At 37.8% G+C, this 17,625-nt stretch overlaps 1 protein-coding gene across 9 annotated transcripts in view; it reads right to left on the bottom strand.

Moving 5' to 3' along the window:
- The window catches only part of KIAA0586 (KIAA0586 ortholog), a 110,914-nt gene that overhangs the window by 32,045 nt on the left and 61,244 nt on the right, over window positions 1-17,625 (bottom strand). For 6 of the 9 annotated variants that reach the window (XM_034768459.1, XM_034768457.1, XM_034768455.1 and 3 more), the window contains 11 exons: window positions 15,856-16,049; window positions 15,558-15,676; window positions 14,680-14,864; window positions 13,775-13,922; window positions 12,934-13,159; window positions 12,139-12,377; window positions 11,037-11,113; window positions 7,202-7,336; window positions 6,524-6,695; window positions 3,042-3,184; window positions 1,288-1,375 (listed from right to left, as the gene is read on the bottom strand). In XM_034768459.1, coding sequence (XP_034624350.1) covers window positions 1,288-1,375; window positions 3,042-3,184; window positions 6,524-6,695; window positions 7,202-7,336; window positions 11,037-11,113; window positions 12,139-12,377; window positions 12,934-13,159; window positions 13,775-13,922; window positions 14,680-14,864; window positions 15,558-15,676; window positions 15,856-16,049 — 1,726 coding nt within the window. Of the gene's footprint in view, window positions 1-1,287; window positions 1,376-3,041; window positions 3,185-6,523; window positions 6,696-7,201; window positions 7,337-11,036; window positions 11,114-12,138; window positions 12,378-12,933; window positions 13,160-13,774; window positions 13,923-14,679; window positions 14,865-15,557; window positions 15,677-15,855; window positions 16,050-17,625 lie in introns of those variants that run through there. The other 3 variants (XM_034768456.1, XM_034768460.1, XR_004645472.1) reach the window with 2 other exon arrangements.

Here is a 17,625-nt window from a genome sequence, read left to right as displayed (position 1 = left end):
AAACCGCCAAGGCATACTTTGCTAAATGTACACTTAGGACACAATGCTCACATGCACAGCACATTTCTCAAAAGCACAAACACTCAGATTTAATGAGCTTTCCTATCATGTATGCACAGTAGCAATGTTTTAGATCATTCATAACTATCTTTTTAAGCCCACTGTTATGGATTTAACCCCCAAGTCTTAGGGGTATGAGGAGGTTAATTGTAGGCACAGGGCTCTTCAAAGAGGATGATTTACAGAGGCAGTTTCAAACTTCTGTAAATAAATTATTGAGGCAAATATCTTAATAAGTTGCATAACTTGATTACACATTTGTAAATATTAAATGCAAAAGGTATTTGTTAATACAGTGTTGAGATTTCAGTTAAAATTTTAAAAATAATGAATGCAGAAATTAAGGTACCTACAGCAACGTTAACTTCGGACATAAGAGTATCTTCAATTATAATAATTGCTACGTGTCTTAATTAACATTGCTACAGCAAAGTTAAATTTAAAAAAACCCAACATGGATGCCAAATTTAACTGTGAACCCTTAAGACTTCCATGTACAAAAGAGTTTGCATTTAATTTTTAGTTTTGCCTTATTTTTATGTCTAATCCAGTTGTAAAACACATTAATTATATGTCTCAGTAAAAAATATAGCAATAATCTGCCCATAGCATGTTAGCTAAATATCAGGTTGACCCATAGTATATCTGAAATACATCTACATAATACTTTTATCAATCATAATCAAAATGATCTCTTCTATAGCACTTTATATTGGGTAAGAATAATTCTGTATTATATATTAGCTGGCACTGTCTCAGAACAGGCATAACTGGTACTGCTCTGTTCTCTTCATCTTCCCCTGACCTTAACTTTGCTTCATCCTCTCTTGAGCAACAGCATATGCTCTGCTGCTATAACAACAACATTTTTGGTGGCGACTGGGACTAACACAGTTCAGTAAACTAAAACCATTTGTATATTGTAAAGCTCTTGGCTAAGAAACATTAAAATAAGAAATAAATATTTGATCCAAAGAGTTCTGATTGTTTCTCTATAGAACTAAGTGATTCCAACAATACCTTGCTCATCCAAACTGGATCAGAACTGTGTACACAGAGACCTATATATGTATATAGACACCTGGATACTGTTTGGACTCAGTTGTGATAAAAATAGGTATCAAATATAGAAATTTACAGTAAAAGTGTATGAAGAGCAAAACAGAGTGGTAGATTTCAGTGCCTGTATTTTAATATCAGAATAGATGCTTAAAGACATGGATTTACCTTGCTGCTGTGTTACTTCAGATTTATTTCTCACACGAATGACTCGGGATTGTACTGGTTCAACTTGCACAACCTTCTGGCTCTGCTTCTGTATATCAGTTATTAAAACCATGTTATAATTCTGATTTTTATTAAAAATACAATAAATACAAATGCAGTTTTAAGAACTATTTACTTAGCACGCAGAATTGCGAAAAGATTCATAACTTCTTGGTCTCCATTTCAATTTTCAAAGAATTCAACCCTAATTTGCCTTTTGTAATCATTTATTTTCTTTGACAACAAACAGCATGGCAAGCTGTTTTCTGATGTGATTCCCATGTAGTCAGTAGAGATGAGCGCGCCCCATTTACAGCTGAAGACACGGGGGCCCTCAATTTTTAATCAAAGGATGTGACAGGAACAACTTGTCAGGGGTTCCTTTGTCTCATTTCTCTGCAACCAAGAACTTCCTCTTTCTCCTGTTTATAGGAATTGAAGGGTCTTGGAGGAAAAAAAATTCAGCTGCTTCCTCTAAATTGAAAACCCGGTATAGAGTGAAGTAGTCTTTAAGACCACTTCCTGGAATCCTCCTCAAGGCCCATCTCCGCCACAACACTTAGATAAATCAGTTAATGACTAAGCTGAAGGACAGACAGATCAGGATAGTTCACTCTTATAACAAAAAATGCAATGTATATACAAAGTTACATCCCCTCTACCAACGCCCTTCATATGTCGTTTGTCTATTTTTATTGTAAGCTCTTTGGGGCAGGGACTGTGGCACAAAGCCATCCTGTTAGATAAACGGACTGTCCATAAGAAATGCAGAGCATGGTAGGAAGTAGATTGCAAAGAAACATGAAAACATACAGAGTTTAAGAATTAACTGAGAAAAATGCTAAATCCAGTTTATCAATTACATTGTTCATGTAACAGTTGAATAAAAGCATTCACTGAGACTTCATGGGGCCATGTCTTCATATGTATTTGAGGCCCAATTCTGCTTGGGGCCTTTGGATGCTACTGCACTATAACTATAAAATAATAATAGAATTTCCTTGATTTTGGCTGCAGCTCAGGCTCATACACTTTAGTCAGCAGAGAGTCTCTCCAGAGGACACAGAGGAAAAGCAGTAGTGATATCTTGCCCCCAAGACTAAAAGAAGGAAAGGTAAGGAGTAACTTGTTCTTGTAAAATCCCTGCTTTATTGCTTAGAGCTAAGACATCCACTTCAGGTGGACCCCCACAGATATTGTTTGCGAAGTACTCAATGGCGTACAAGATACAAAGTTAGTCCCTGTCCCTTGAGAAACCCATTTGCAATGACTGATGAGCTCAGAGAAGAAACACTTACTGGGGGTTCTGGAGCCAACTAGTTAGTACAAGCTCTAAGATACTATCTATCTTAGGTATCCATCACCTTATCTGAGTACTAGGCTACCACGGGTTTAGCACAGGGTGGGCCAACATATCACTGCAGGAGGATGAGGTGTCCACGGCTGACCTGTGGTCTAGAAGAGTCTCCCGAAAGCTTATGCCCAAATAAATCTGTTAGTCTTTAAGGTGCCACCAGACTCCTTGTTGTTCTTGTAGATACAGACTAACACGGCTACCCCCTGATACTTGACTTCCTGCACTGTACCTTTGCCTGCCATATCAATTTAAAAGGTAAATTTTCCTCCTGCACTTGCTCTTTTTATCTAGCTGCTTTGAACAGCAATAGAGTTCCTAACCATTTACAAGCAATGCACAAATGCTATGCATACTTTACCTTTGGAAGATCTTCTGATAGAGATGTTAGTCTGTCATTTGCTTGTGCTGTTTGAGGAGCAGGGTTTAAGAGTGTCTGAGACTCCAATTCAGCCATGCTCATTGGACCATGACTAACATCTGCAGCATCTCCAAGAAGTTCTGCTGAGATTATAAAACATAAACAAACCTTAATGGGGAAAAAGAATCCCTGATAAGTCCAAATTAGATCCACAGTCTCCCAACTACCTCATGTTTGTACCTAGGCTCATCAATGAGACATTCCATAATGAAGTGAATGATTCTCTCTCTACCCACTCATGTTTTCAGTAGAGCTCAGATTAACAAGGTGGTGGCTCTTTTTATTTCTTTGTGTATGTACCAACATCAGAGCTCTCTGTACAGTGTGGTGGGGTAATGAGGGTTTTTTTAAGTTGTTCAATGTGAGGTTTTTTAAATTGGTATTTAGAACTCACCAGGCTTTCCATCAGTATAAAATAATTTTAAAGTTGGTAACATTTTAGGCAGAAGCTAATTAACAATACCCTTTTAATTTTCCTTGATGAAAGGAGAAAGAAAAAATCTCAATGGAAGTGAGGGAAACAGTTTTATGATCTGTAGATTTCTAACTTGGGTAGACCTTAATGGTGGCTCCTGAGTGGTTACAGTTCATCATGTCACTATGTACTTAATGAACTTTATTCCTCTTAATGGAATGAGAGATTGGAAAGGCTTCTTCATTAAAGTGTTTCATTTTACTGTGTGAATAAATATAAACCTATGAAAAGAAATTGTAAAAAAAAAAAAAAAAAAAAAGTAATTTGCTATGTAATCCATACAGTTTATCACACTTGTGCAGCCTGCATGTACATTAAGCATCTTTATGAAAAGTATGCTTACAGTTCATGAACTAACTTTGTAGACCACAGTTATCTCACCAAAATTCAAACACTAGTCCGAAACCTAATTAGTGTAAAATATTGCGCTTGGGCTGAGACTTTGTATGACATATTTCAGCCTGTGGCTAATTTTTATAGCCAAATTATTAAGCACTGAATACAGAGATATATAATGATAGACCTTTAACTATTTTACGGTGAGTCAAGTAGGCAACATATAATTTCTAAGCTCTTGGAATAGACATCAAGTTTCTATTATACGAATAAAATCAGGTCACAAGACTGAAGATATATTTCTAAGGCCTACAGTAATCTAAGATAGATCAGTAACAAGCGAGTGACTCGTTTTGTTGTACAAGTTCAATACCTATTGTAAGAGGATATGATTGACAATTCACGGCTTTCAGTATGCACATGTAGAGTTACGCATGGAAATATATGACCCTTTACAGCCAGGTGATGTAATGGTTATTTAGTTTTACTGTTAAATATAACTCTTGTAGACTACACCACAGGCGCTGAGACTGTAAGAAAAATGGCACTTAACCCTAGCTGTTGACAGACTGATGGATGGATCCATTCACACAACACATTAGATATACTGAGGAATTAGCTGAAAAATGGCAACAATTCAAAGGTGATCACCAATAGTTCCATTTTTTTCCTGGAAGAGATTATTTTAACTTGTGCTGTCTTTGGTTGCACTGCCAAAGCTATTAGGAAACAAGATCTTTTATTTCTCCTTAGTACTAAAATACTGTTTAAGTTAGAAGTAGGCCCCAGCTTTCCTAGAAGGTTATTTTCTTAGCAATGCTCTCTGAATAGCTTTGCTCAATGTTCAGTGGCGGTCAAAATGCAAACAGAAAGTTACAATGTATTAAAGGGATGTAAAAATAACACTGGAAATATTATCTAAAACAATAGTACATCCCCATTTGGAATGGCGTCCACTTTAATCAAAAATGACGTAGCAGAAATAGAAGTGATTCAGAGACAGACAACAAAATGGCTGCCTTAAAGGATCAATTTATCCTAGAGAACACCAATTCAAACCTGGTCCAAGTCAACAATGACCAAAAGCTCTTAGCTGAGAGTGATTACATGAAATGTGTCAATTGAGTTGGCATCTCTGTCCATTTCCTATTGGACAAATGTCCACAATACAAAAAGTCATGATCCCAAAAAGCAACAGTTGCTCCTCTCCTGACAGCCTCAGAGATGTCAAAGTTTAAAATCAATATGTAAACTGAATTACCTTCTCATCTCTAGAGTTACTGGTCTTGTCTACACCCAAGCTTGCACTAGTACAACTACACTGATTTAGCTGAATCAGTGCAAAGTTGTGTGTAGACACTCGTATTTTGGTTTCAGAATGTCAGTTTAGCCTAATCTGGTTTTAAGCCAAACCAAAATAAACCAGACTTGACTGAAATAGGAATGTCTATGCGCAAACTTGCCCCAGTTTAAATCAGTTTAAAAAAATGCAACTTTAGTTAAACCTGTGCAAGCTTACGTAGAGCCAAGGTGAAGAAGGATGGGCCAGTGGCTAGGGTGCTAGTTTGGGACTACAGAGATTTGGGCTCAATTCCCGGCTCTGCCACACTTCCTGCATGACCTTGGGCAAGCCCCTTTGGCTCTGATCCTCAGCTCCACATCTGCAAAACATCTGGGAATGACAGAACAGCACTATCTCACAGGAATATTTGAGGATACAATACATTAAAGACTGCAAGGTGCTCAGGTACGATGGTGATGGAGGCAATACAAGTACCAAAAAGAGAGAGGGGGCAAGCAGCATGTAAAAGCTTGCACTGCCAGTACTATACCGGTTTTAAGGACTTTAGCTTCAAGGACTGTTTGTTAATCTAGCATTTACGGTAATTAAATTCACCCGTAAAGAACAGAAGACACGTGACAACTAGGTTTTGTGAACGTAAAGGACCATTTGGCACTATTCTATTTAATACTGCGTAATCCTTTAGTGAATGCCACATGTCACCAACAAGATTGAAGATGCTGCTTGAGACATGCCAAAACATTCAAACTCCACCCTGCTAAACTGGGAAAGACACAATCCAGATTGAGGTAAAGAGAGGTGCCTTGGTTTTTAGTTACTGGAGATGGAAAAATTGGAAGCCTGATGGAATCAGTTAAGGCCATTGCCAGCATAAACGGAAAACAGACTTATAACAATTCATAAGGAACAACTAGATCACTAACTTCCTTCCATCTAACCCCTCCTCCTATGAAAGGTTTCAGAGAGGAGAATAGGGGCTTATTTTCTCCCAGTAGGAGATGCGGGGGGAACAGCAAGTGCAGCTTAACTAGAAAAATGACCAACTATTGGCAACAAATACCAAGAACCCTCCTCCCTTCAATAGGTTTGAAAATGTTTTAGCCACTAATGTGGGAAAAGGCAGTTTTCAACACCTAGCAGAGACAGTATGCAAGACCCTTCATCATACCAGGTGGTGTTCAACACCATGTTCCAAAAAACTGTGCTCAACACAGTTCCAGTCTGTCCGCACTACATTCGGACACATTTTCCATTCCATCATGGTCTCCAGTAGATAATACTGAGGAAAGATCATGTTCTAGCTTATACCTGTAACCCTGTCACACTCTCCTGGTGATGGTACACGGTGGGGTCTCTGTTCAGTAACCAGGCCAGTCACCTGGTCTGTATAAACTGAATGTCCCATTACAATACTTTCTGCTGCTCTAGTCAGTCTAGGTCTTTGGCCTTCGCTAAGTTCTCCAACACTATTATCAGAATCCTAGAGAAAACAGAGAAACACATTCAATGAATCACAACAGCTCTCTTTCAAACTATGTAATACTGTTTAAATACAATATTCTTTAACATACATGTACATAGCTTTATACTACCTATGACGTAAAGAAGACTGCAACCTGAAAGACTGACACGTGACTGCCATAAACTTCTTGCCCTTTCAAAATGGCCAGACAAAGCATGGCCAGACATTTCTGGAATACTTCTAAATGTTCACATAGTGGAGACTGGTATATCTGATGTTACACTACAGCAAAAAAATTGATTATAAATGGAAGAGAATTTTAAGTACTTAGAAGCCTGGAGTAGAACCAGCATTCTTCACAGAAGAATTTCCTTCTGGGGCAAGAGGTTGGATAAAACTTTTCTTTTTTCCATAAGCAAAAGAAACTTCAGATTTTTTACCTTCTTTGTATCATAAAATATCATTTCAGAATGCCTAGTATTTTTGCTTTAATTCCAAATAGCAATGAAAAGGAAATAAGATACCTCAGAGTGGTAAATTACTTCTTGTAAAACAACTGGTGCCTGATTTAGTTTAGCAAAAAGAGAGAGAACCGGATCTCTGTGGTATCCCCTATGGGGTCTTCTCATGACCTGTCCTTCACTGGGAGGATCGTAATCCTAAAACAAAATTAAAAAAATGTTTTAGTAGTCAGATCATCCTTAGTGTAGAGTTAACTGTACATTATTTTTATAAAGCATCTCCATCTTTTACTACAGTTACCAATATTAAAAACTTTTGTAATAAAAGTACTAACATTTCATAACAGGGAGACTGGCAGCAAAGCTTCCTCTCTTTAGCAAAAGAAGGGCACAATCAATATATTAAGAATTTTGATACACAAGACCTTAATAGTTTGAGACAGAAAAGACCTATTAGACCATAAAATCCTATCCCCCAGCAAATGCATAATATAGCCCAGATGCAGAATCTGGTATTGAAATTATTAATAAAGCTAATGTTAAAATTATATAATACATATGTTAAGAAAAGAGTGTCTGTACATCTGCGTATAGTGCTTCAATTATCCAAAAGTACAAAGGTTGATTTAAAATACACAGAGAACATAGTCAGCAATAACCCAAATAGGATTAATAAATATAAGAATACAGTTTAGATATTAGCATCCAAATATTTGACTACACTTGTTCTTAGCCAAAATGCTAAGAATGCAAAAATATACATTCAGATTCCTGACTCATTAATCTTCAGTAATTTCATGTGGATGAACACTGACATGAAAATATTTCTATTGTTTGTTTTTTTGTTCACCCAAGGCTTAAGAGGAAGACTGTCTCCATACAAACTCTTCATTCCCAGCAGAGCAGAGTAGACACGGGTAATAGAATTTTCAGCAAATTTTTACTAAGCACTCCTTGCAGGTAGGTGACTGGATATTTAGCCAGCTACATGAAACTGGCAGGACTGATAAGCCAATGTTGCCTTTACTACGGAGAACCTGGGGTGGTGGAACACCAACACAGGAAGACCATGCAGCCAGCCAGAAACAGATACCCCTTTTCACTGAAATAGCTAACCTGCTAGTAATTGGTTTTTTTGCTCAGGATAATGAGTGCAATTGGAGGGGTATGCCCTCACACATAGGCTGCTCATCAAGAGGTACTTGCTTCCACTCCCTTAAAGAATTTTTTTTTTTTTGGCTTGAATGTAATAGTACAACAGTACACATTACTAGTCTATATTCCAAGATCTTCCTTCTACAAGCCATCACACAGTCATAGAGGGAAAGTCCTAGGGTTTTCTGGAGAAAATGTTTAAAAAATTGTCAGCTTTTTGGCTTGGAAAGTTTACAAGCCAATGGACTAAGGCAAGGGGCAGCCAAGCTGAGGCAGAAGTCAGCTAAAGCAGCTTAAAACTTCACTAATACATGTAAGAATTTAAACCTACAAGAAATTAAAAGGTGCCTCAAAACTGAAGCAGTTTAGCATAGATTCATAGATTCTAGGACTGGAAGGGCCCTTGAGAGGTCATCGAGTCCAGTCCCCTGCCCTCATGGCAGGACCAAATACTGTCTAGACCATCCCTGACAGACATTTATCTAACCTACTCTTAAATCTCCAGAAATGGAGATTCCACAATCTCCCTAGGCAGTTTATTCCAGTGTTTAACCATCCTGACAGTTAGGAACTTTTTCCTAATGTCCAACCTAAACCTCCCTTGCTGCAGTTTAAGCCCATTGCTTCTTGTTCTATCCTTAGAGGTTAAGGTGAACAAGTTTTCTCCCTCCTCCTTATGACACCCTTTTAGATACCTGAAAACTGCTATCATGTCCCCTCTCAGTCTTCTCTTTTCCAAACTAAACAAACCCAATTCTTTCAGCCTTCCTTCATAGGTCATGTTCTCAAGACCTTTAATCATTCTTGTTGCTCTTCTCTGGACCCTCTCCAATTTCTCCACATCTTTCTTGAAATCCGGTGCCCAGAACTGGACACAATACTCCAGCTGAGGCCTAATAAGTGCAGAGTAGAGCAGAAGAATGACTTCTCGTGTCTTGCTCACAACACACCTGTTAATACATCCCAGAATCATGTTTGCTTTTTTTTGCAACAGCATCACATTGTTGACTGATATTTAGCTTGTGGTCCACTATAACCCCTAGATCCCTTTCTGCTGTATTCCTTCCTAGACAGTCTCTTCCCATTCTGTATGTGTGAAACTGATTTTTCCTTCCTAAGTGGAGCACTTTGCGTTTGTCTTTGTTAAACTTCATCCTGTTTACCTCAGACCACTTCTCCAATTTGTCCAGATCATTTTGAATTATGACCCTGTCCTCCAAAGCAGTTGCAATCCCTCCCAGTTTGGTATCATCTGCAAACTTAATAAGCGTCCTTTCTATGCCAATATCTAAGTCGTTAATGAAGATATTGAACAGAGCCAGTCCCAATGCACCGAATGTTCTAGACAGTTTAGCTTTAAGATGTCTCAGCCCTCCAAAATACAGATGCAGTGAAATGTAGCCTTTGGACGTTCACAACTTTAGGTCTACTAGACAGATTTTCTTCAAACTTGACTTTTTATGCCTGAAAGAGACTTAAGTCATAGCACAAAACAACTTTGAAGTTTCTAGTTTCAGAAATGTGAGGTATGAGTATGTAAAACGTTTTACTGGAACGTGTGACATACAAGAAAGAAAGAAAGAAAGAAAGAAAGAAAGAACCTGTCTCTGCAGAACCAGTCTTGGGAGTGCACCACTTGGTGATGCAAATCCTAGAAATATCCAAAGAACAGCGATCACAGGGGCTGTGCACATCTTCCCTTATGGATATGAACATTTAGTTCACAAGGAAGATTTTAATCATCAGGCAAGTGTTCCAGGATGGGAAGACTTCAATCCCAAGTGTGAAAAATTGTACCTGGTCTTCACTATCAGACTGAACAATTAGATTCTCTTTCTCACACACGGACCCTTCCACCCCGCACTCCCAACAAATTACAAACTATATAATAAATATGAACAGATTAAAAATATGGAACACAGAAGTGAGCCTAAAGAAAGGAACTGAGATCAGAGTGACAATATATGCAGACAGATCCCCAGGAGTCACTGTTTTCTGAATGCTTCTGGGACTTGTGCTCAGACGTATTAAAAAACTTGCTGTGCTCTTTTTTCTTTTCTTTTTTAAAAGACGAGTGTAATAAATTATTAGGGGTGACCTGTAACAGAAATAGGAATTGTGCCAGAAAACTCACTTCTAAAACATGTTTCTACTCAGAAAAGATAAAGGCAAACTCTTCCATTCTTTAAGTACGAAACTCCTTTTAAATAAATATTTTAACTAGAGTCAAAAGTGAGTAAAATAAACTTTTTTCATTTTAGTAAGTTACATGTGATGAGAAGTATCATATGACAGGGGGAATAATAATGCTTTGCCATTTTGCTTAATATATCATTTAACTGGAAAAAAAAATGAAATTTGGGTAAATAATACTGTATTTCATATAAGTTGTTTGAGTGCTACGTATGTATTACAGATTAGATGAAATGTTTGAGTAATTCCACTTTTAATCCAACTATGAAAATCTTCCAAGCAAGGCAGTAGGAAAAGAGATCTCTTAAAAGGACTCTCTAAAATATAGTGGGTGCTATTCATGTGTAACTGCCTTATGAATTAATTTGTATGAACTGTATATTTTCTCTTTGGAAGTTTGAATTCTCTTCAATATTTTATAGCTCAGCAGTCAATTTCTTTCATGAAGTTTAAATAAGTGGATAAGTTTATCAGAGAACATCTTATCTAATAAACTTCTCCAGCTAAGGTACTATGCTAAATTCAATTTCCTACTCAACTATTTCCTTACCATTTCATTTGCATCGTGTAGCGTGCTAGTTAAACTTTCACTGAGGTTTGGAAGAGACAGTCCTCCTTCTGCTAACGCTGAAAATAAAAATTGTGGGTTTTTTTAAAGTTACAAGCAGAAAATATCCATTTTTATGACACGCAAGTTAATGCCATATTTTTCCTTGTTTGCAGCACAATGCTCTAATAAGGTTACAAATTTCTATCTATCAAATGTCACTCACTCATAAGAACAGATTTTTAGTCAACAACAAAAACATTCCGAGACTTAGGAAATGTAAAAAATGTGCCTTCATTGCAATTTGTTCCTGGTACTTGTGCAACACAGAATAATCCAGCATTTCAAAAATGCAGCCATACAGCCACTAGGGGCTTTTTGTGCGGCCAGAGCCTCCTGGGCAGTGATTAGGGGGGCAAAGCCGTGTTAACAAACATAGAAATATCACTTTTCACAGAAACAGACTTACTAGCTAGCAAACCTAAAAAAAGAAAAGAAAAGAAAAAAGCAACAAAAAAGACAACAACACGCAAAGCACATCATTGTTTCTATTTTGTTTAGGTTCAGTTAAAAAAAGAGAGACAACTGTACATTATTTTTATTATTGATTCCGCAATAAAACCCTACATAAATAAATTACAATGATTTAGACATGTACATGCACATATTTATTTGTTTTCCTAATGTTAATTGAGTATTGTAGGAAAAATTGCCAGAATGGCCACCAGCAAGAGTTGGTGGCCACACTCTGAGGCCACCAAAACATTTCTTGTGAGACCCCCTGGAATAAACTAAACAAGTTCTTACGTCAGTAAGATTAAGTTAATTAGTTTAATTATTTTCTTTCATTTATTTACAATTCATAAGCAAACACTTATTTCATTCTGAGATGACAAAAAATGATGAAGTATCTTACATGTGCCCAGAAACTTGAACAGAAAGTTAAGGAGTACAGACACAGTACACTCTCACTGTAGGCTTACCAGAAAAAATATGAAATTGAATGCTCTTCTATTAAATTTTGAGAGTAACTTTCACATGAACAGCAAAGAAAAACATGTTTAAACCAACCCTAAACTAAACAGATTCTTGAAAGTTAAATTACCTCTTGCAGCCACCAACTGTCCATAGCTAAATAAGACCTCGCCTTCGGAGATAGGCTTGTCTGCAGTTTCTGTTTCCGTGAGAGTTAGGCTGCTTTCATGTGTTGACGGGCCAGAACTGGGAGTATGCACAGGAGATGGAACTCTTGGTTCACAAGCAAGTGACTCAAAGTGTCTAATTGGTTCAGGAGAAGGTAAAATCAACATCTCTGGTTCTTCATCTTTAGCCACCGACATTACCCTAAAAATGTAAGAAAATAGTTTGTTACTGCACCAAAATACACTGCACTAAATCTTAAACTCAACATTGTAAAGAAATTCTAATTTACAATGCTTTTATTAAAAGAAGGAGCACAGTATTTAATGGACTGATCTGAATACAAAATAACCTTAACAATGAGCTCTAATTATCTAACTAAAAATTTGCTTATTGTGTTTTGTCATAAAGAAGTTACTTCCATTAACATAGCAGCAAAAATAGTTCCCCATTTGGTAAAACGATAACAAAAAAGCACTTCAACAGAGCAAAATCTGTTACTAGCAGTTGTGACAAGAACCGGCTTACTAACTATCTTGTCAAATACGATTACAAACAAGTATTGATAAAATCTGGAGGAGGTCCTGATTTTCTTATACCCGTTATATAAATCAGCCTTCTAGTCTATTTACTGAATTGTTTATCCCAATACTTCATGATATATACATACAGTATGTCCCTAAAGTTATTTATTATACAGGAAAAAAAGGCAAAATTACTTGAAGAGAAATTAGATAATATATTGATTGTTATAACTCACACAGCTCTTGGATGGAGAGTTTCTTCATTCAAAGGACTGGGTTTTTCCTCATCCAGAGGAAGTTCAGCATCACCCCATGGATTTGGAGGTTTTGGGCTTCCCATTCTTGTTGCATCAGAGCCATGTTCTGATACAGGAGGGCTTGGAGTAGTTACTCTAGGTGGTGTATCAACTGGAGTAGCAGCAGGTGTGCCAATAGGAGTAGTGGCAGCTGGAATGTCAAATCCTACACATAAGAAATCAATCACAAAATTCAGACTGACAAGTAAAACAACAAGTAATCCTCAGGCAAGGTCAAGTTATTTTGTTTCATAAGACTTTCATATTTTACCTGAAAACATTCCAGTAGTTGTGGGGACTAAACTAATTTAAATAAATGGTTAGCATTTAGCAGGATTAGACAATTGCCTGCAGCTCCCATTGACATCAATGTGATTTGTGGGTGCTCAGCACTTCTGAAAGCCAACCCAATCTAATTTGGATCCTTAAACATGGATTTAACAACATTAGGCATAGATAAAGACGCAAAAGGCCAGCCATTTCTCTGACATGGTGAGAGGAAAAGGGATGATGCCCAGAGACAATGCCAATGCAAATTCTGTCTGGTCAAGGCACAACTGATGACCAATGGAAAACAAAAAAGCATATATTTTAAACAAATTAGCTCAAACCTTTTAAACTATGTGAGTTTCCACCTGCTCTCTCAGTGGAAACACAGACCCAACCGTGGTTATTCTCAGAGATAGTATCTTTGGGGGAGAAAATATTCCATGCCATAAATTAAAGTCAATAGATGTTAGTACACTTGTTCCATCTCATGTTTAAAGACCATTTTCATTACCTTTTTCTGTCATTTGTTCTTGTTCCCCAACATCTCCACCAATTTCTGTCACAGATGGAGAAGAAACTGGAGTTTTTACTGGAGTTGGTTCTTTTTCAGGAAGTGGGGTATGAGGTGGTGTAGCCAATGGAGTAGACACCACAGACTCCTGAAAAAAATAAAAGAAGAAAAAGACATATAATTGAAAATCCAGTAACACTGAGTGTTTTTTCCATTTAAATATCCTCCTAGGACTCTTCCTAGCAAGCAAGAGGACTTGAAAAACCTTATCTGAAGATAACTTGATCAGACTCCACAGTGTCAGCAGTCAGAAATCCTGGCTCAAGGTACAACAAGGTGCCTTCATTCAGTGATCAAATGTTTCAGTCAGCAGCCTGTTGGAATTAGTCATTCCTCTCTCCACCAAAAGAGGAAGCAAATTTGTCTCTACCAATAAATAACTCTGCTCTCCATGTAACCTTGTCTCTCCTAAGTTTGTTCAGAATTGCTGCCACCAGAGGACATAACTGAAGTTCTACACATCCTAAACAAGGCAAGTTTGGTCCTCCACACCCTCATCCATAAAGTACTCATGGAGATTGATAAATGTAGGATAACTCCCTTAAATATGGATAATCAAATCCCAATATTACTATTCCCCTCCTTCAGAGACCAATTTTATGTGCACAGCATTTTAAAAATAAATGTAGCAAACTGCAAAAGAACTCAAGTTTTGAAAAGTGAAATTGGTTTAAATCTTGTTACTTATTGGGACTTACTGTAACTAAGAAGCCAACATGCTTGTTCTGATTCAGAATCGCTTTTCAAGGTCTTCAGATTGCACATAACCAAAATCCAGGATTAAAAAAATAAATCCTAACACCTGCATAACTACAACTGGAAACGATAAAAAAATTCACTCTTACTGGCAAGACCGTTGTGCTTTGAAGAACATTTGCAGCAGGAACTGCTTTCTGAGCCTCCCTGTCACCCAGCATGACGGCAATATTCTCAGTAAGAGCTTCATTCACAAAATGACTAATCATTTCTGAGTTCACTGGCACACCAGCGCTGACAAAGAGCTGAAATCCTCCACCACCTGCTGCCTCAACTAAAAAAGAAAACACACAAAACCCAAATTCAAATTTTACTTCTTGATATGGAATGTATCATACTGCAGAGATATAACAATATGCTTAGCAATTTGCATCTTCAAAGAACTTTACATACATTAATGAACTCTCAAGCACTCGTGAGAAAGTATTATTCCTATTTTACAGATGAGGAAACTGAGGCAGATGACTTGTCGAAGGCCGCAGAGGGAGTCAGTATAAAGGCTGAGGTGAGACTGTGGGAGTCCCTATGTCTCTCTCTTATGTATGTTTATAAGACAGGCATTTATTTGATATGTCATTCTTCACAAGACAGATAAAGACAGTCACCCTTGTAGTCTAGCAAAAGTACAATGCGCAGCTGCACTTCGATTTGCATGGAAGGAGGTCTACCAGAATTTGTTTGCAAAGCTGGCCCATTTGTGGAATGTTCTTTATCAATTAATCAGGGTAATTTGCTTTTATTGGCCTGATGACCCCTTTCTTCACCTCCACATGTGCACAAACACACATCTATTCTGTGCATTAGTTGAACAGTTTTGTACATTTAACACCTCTTACAGCTTAGACAGTTAAAACTCCCTAACCAAGCTGTTAAAATACCTTTTAGCCCAAATTTGAGATGGATAGCCTTTGGTCCCATCTGCCTTCAGGCTGGAAAGCAACTGAGAACAACTACAATTCCTACTTACCAACGTCAGAGGTTACAGCCTCACTCTCTTCGCTCTCTGACGCACTCACCCTGGGCACTCTTTCCTGCTGGACCGGGTACATCCCGCTAATAATTCGTGCCATTACTTCTTGTTCCACCCTGACAAAACAAAACTTTTGTATTTCTACCAGCAGGCTCTGAGACAGCCAAATTGACAGCATTCTCAATATATGGGGAAAACTTAATAAGACAAAGGGAAATAGTTAAAAAAAAATACTTGTGTTGATTATGTATTTCTTGCTGCTATTTTATTACCTTCACCCTGACAGGAAACTCACCAGCTAATCAACCTATTTTCTAAAGTTTCCCTCCTTTCAATGATTTCATCCAGAATATCAGCTGGCTGTTGAGAAGCAGGAGCAGCTGGGGGAAATGGAGGGCCATTATATTTTGGAGAAACAACTTCAGCTTGTCTATTAAATTCCAGGATTGGTTCAGACAATTCTGGGATTCCATCCTCCTCCTCCTGATCCTAATTACAATAAAAGCAAAGAGACAGCCTTAAGGATTTTTGCTTTATAAAACAGTTACAGTTGTGTTATACCATACTATGCACACGCTTTCCTTTAACCATTTTGCAGTTAATATACAATATTTCAAGACTACCAACCCATAAATCTGTGCAGTTATAGTGGTACAGAAGTTATTACATAAACAGGATTTGGGTCTCCTGCCTGTGGTGCATGAGGCAGGAAGATAAAGGATAATTGCAATACCTCAGAAATGTACTTGCAACATTTTAACTGAAGAAACAATGGGTGAGGTAGTATATTTTATTGGACCAACCTCTGTTGGTGAAAGGGACAAGCTTTTGAGATTACACAGAGCTCTTCTTTAGTTCTGGGAAAGGTACTCATAGTGTCACAGCTAAACACAAGGTGGAACAGACAAGGAGTAAACACATGTTGCAAGAGGCTAATTAAGATGAAGCAGGCAGTTCACCGCTCTACAGTCATAGGATAAAAGGAGGATTAATGGGTTACAGATTGTTGTAATGAGCCATAAATCCAATGTCTTTATTAAGTTCATGATTTTTAGTGTCTAAAAGAGTTATTAATTTTAAGTTCTTGTGTTTGTCTTCTGAATGGGTTATGCGAGGTCAGATATGAAGTGATCATTTTGTGAAAAGTCGTCACCCAGGGGTGATAGGGTGTTTTTTTCTTTTATCGTTTTTCTGTGCGAGTTCACTCGAGAGCATAGAGATTGTCTGGTTTCACCCCATAATTGTTATTAGGGTGGGACACTGACAGACCACACAATGACAAGGCCACTAGGCCTCACTGAGTATTGACAAAAGCATAGCTGGGAACCAGTCTGGCTCACCTGTGTGTTAGTATTGTTAAAATAGATGTTAAGTTGATAAGAATGTGTATAGTGTTTAGACTTGATGAAACACCTGTAGGATGCTGCATGTATTGATCTAATTTATAAATTCTCTAGCCCGGGGTCAGCAACCTTTCAGAAGTGGTGTGCCGAGTCTTCATTTATTCACTCTGATTTAAGGTTTCGCGTGCCAGCAATACATTTTAACGTTTTTAGAAGGTCTCTTTCTATAAGTCTATAATATATAACTAAACTATTGTTGTATGTAAAGTAAATAAGGTTTTTAAAATGTTTAAGAAGCTTCATTTAAAATTAAATTGAAATGCAGAGCCCCCCGGACCGGTGGCCAGGACCCGGGGGGTGTGAGTGCCATTGAAAATCAGCTCACGTGCCATAAGTTGCCTATCCCTGCTCTAGCCCATGGTATAAAGTTACATTGGGTGTCTTCATTGAAAACCTCTGTAACTGTGTAACTCACCAGACAAGAAAGACGCATTAGTGTAAAGTGCTGGTCCTGCACACAGGAAGGTCCACGGAAACCAAATGATTGTGAAACATCAAAGGACAAAGACTTCCTTGATTGCCCACCCTCCCTACACCCCATACACGAAGAAGAGACTGGAGCCAACACTTGTTCCATCCGTTTGAACTCTGGGGGAAGGAAATAAAAATCCCTGACCAGAAAGAACTGCATCACTGTTCTGCTTGGAATTTGGAGAGGGCAA

This window comes from Trachemys scripta, chromosome 4, assembly GCF_013100865.1.
Source record: "Trachemys scripta elegans isolate TJP31775 chromosome 4, CAS_Tse_1.0, whole genome shotgun sequence".
Lineage (NCBI taxonomy): Eukaryota > Metazoa > Chordata > Testudines > Emydidae > Trachemys > Trachemys scripta.
Note: the sequence above shows the minus strand (reverse complement) of the source record. Positions and strands in the feature narration are given on the sequence as shown.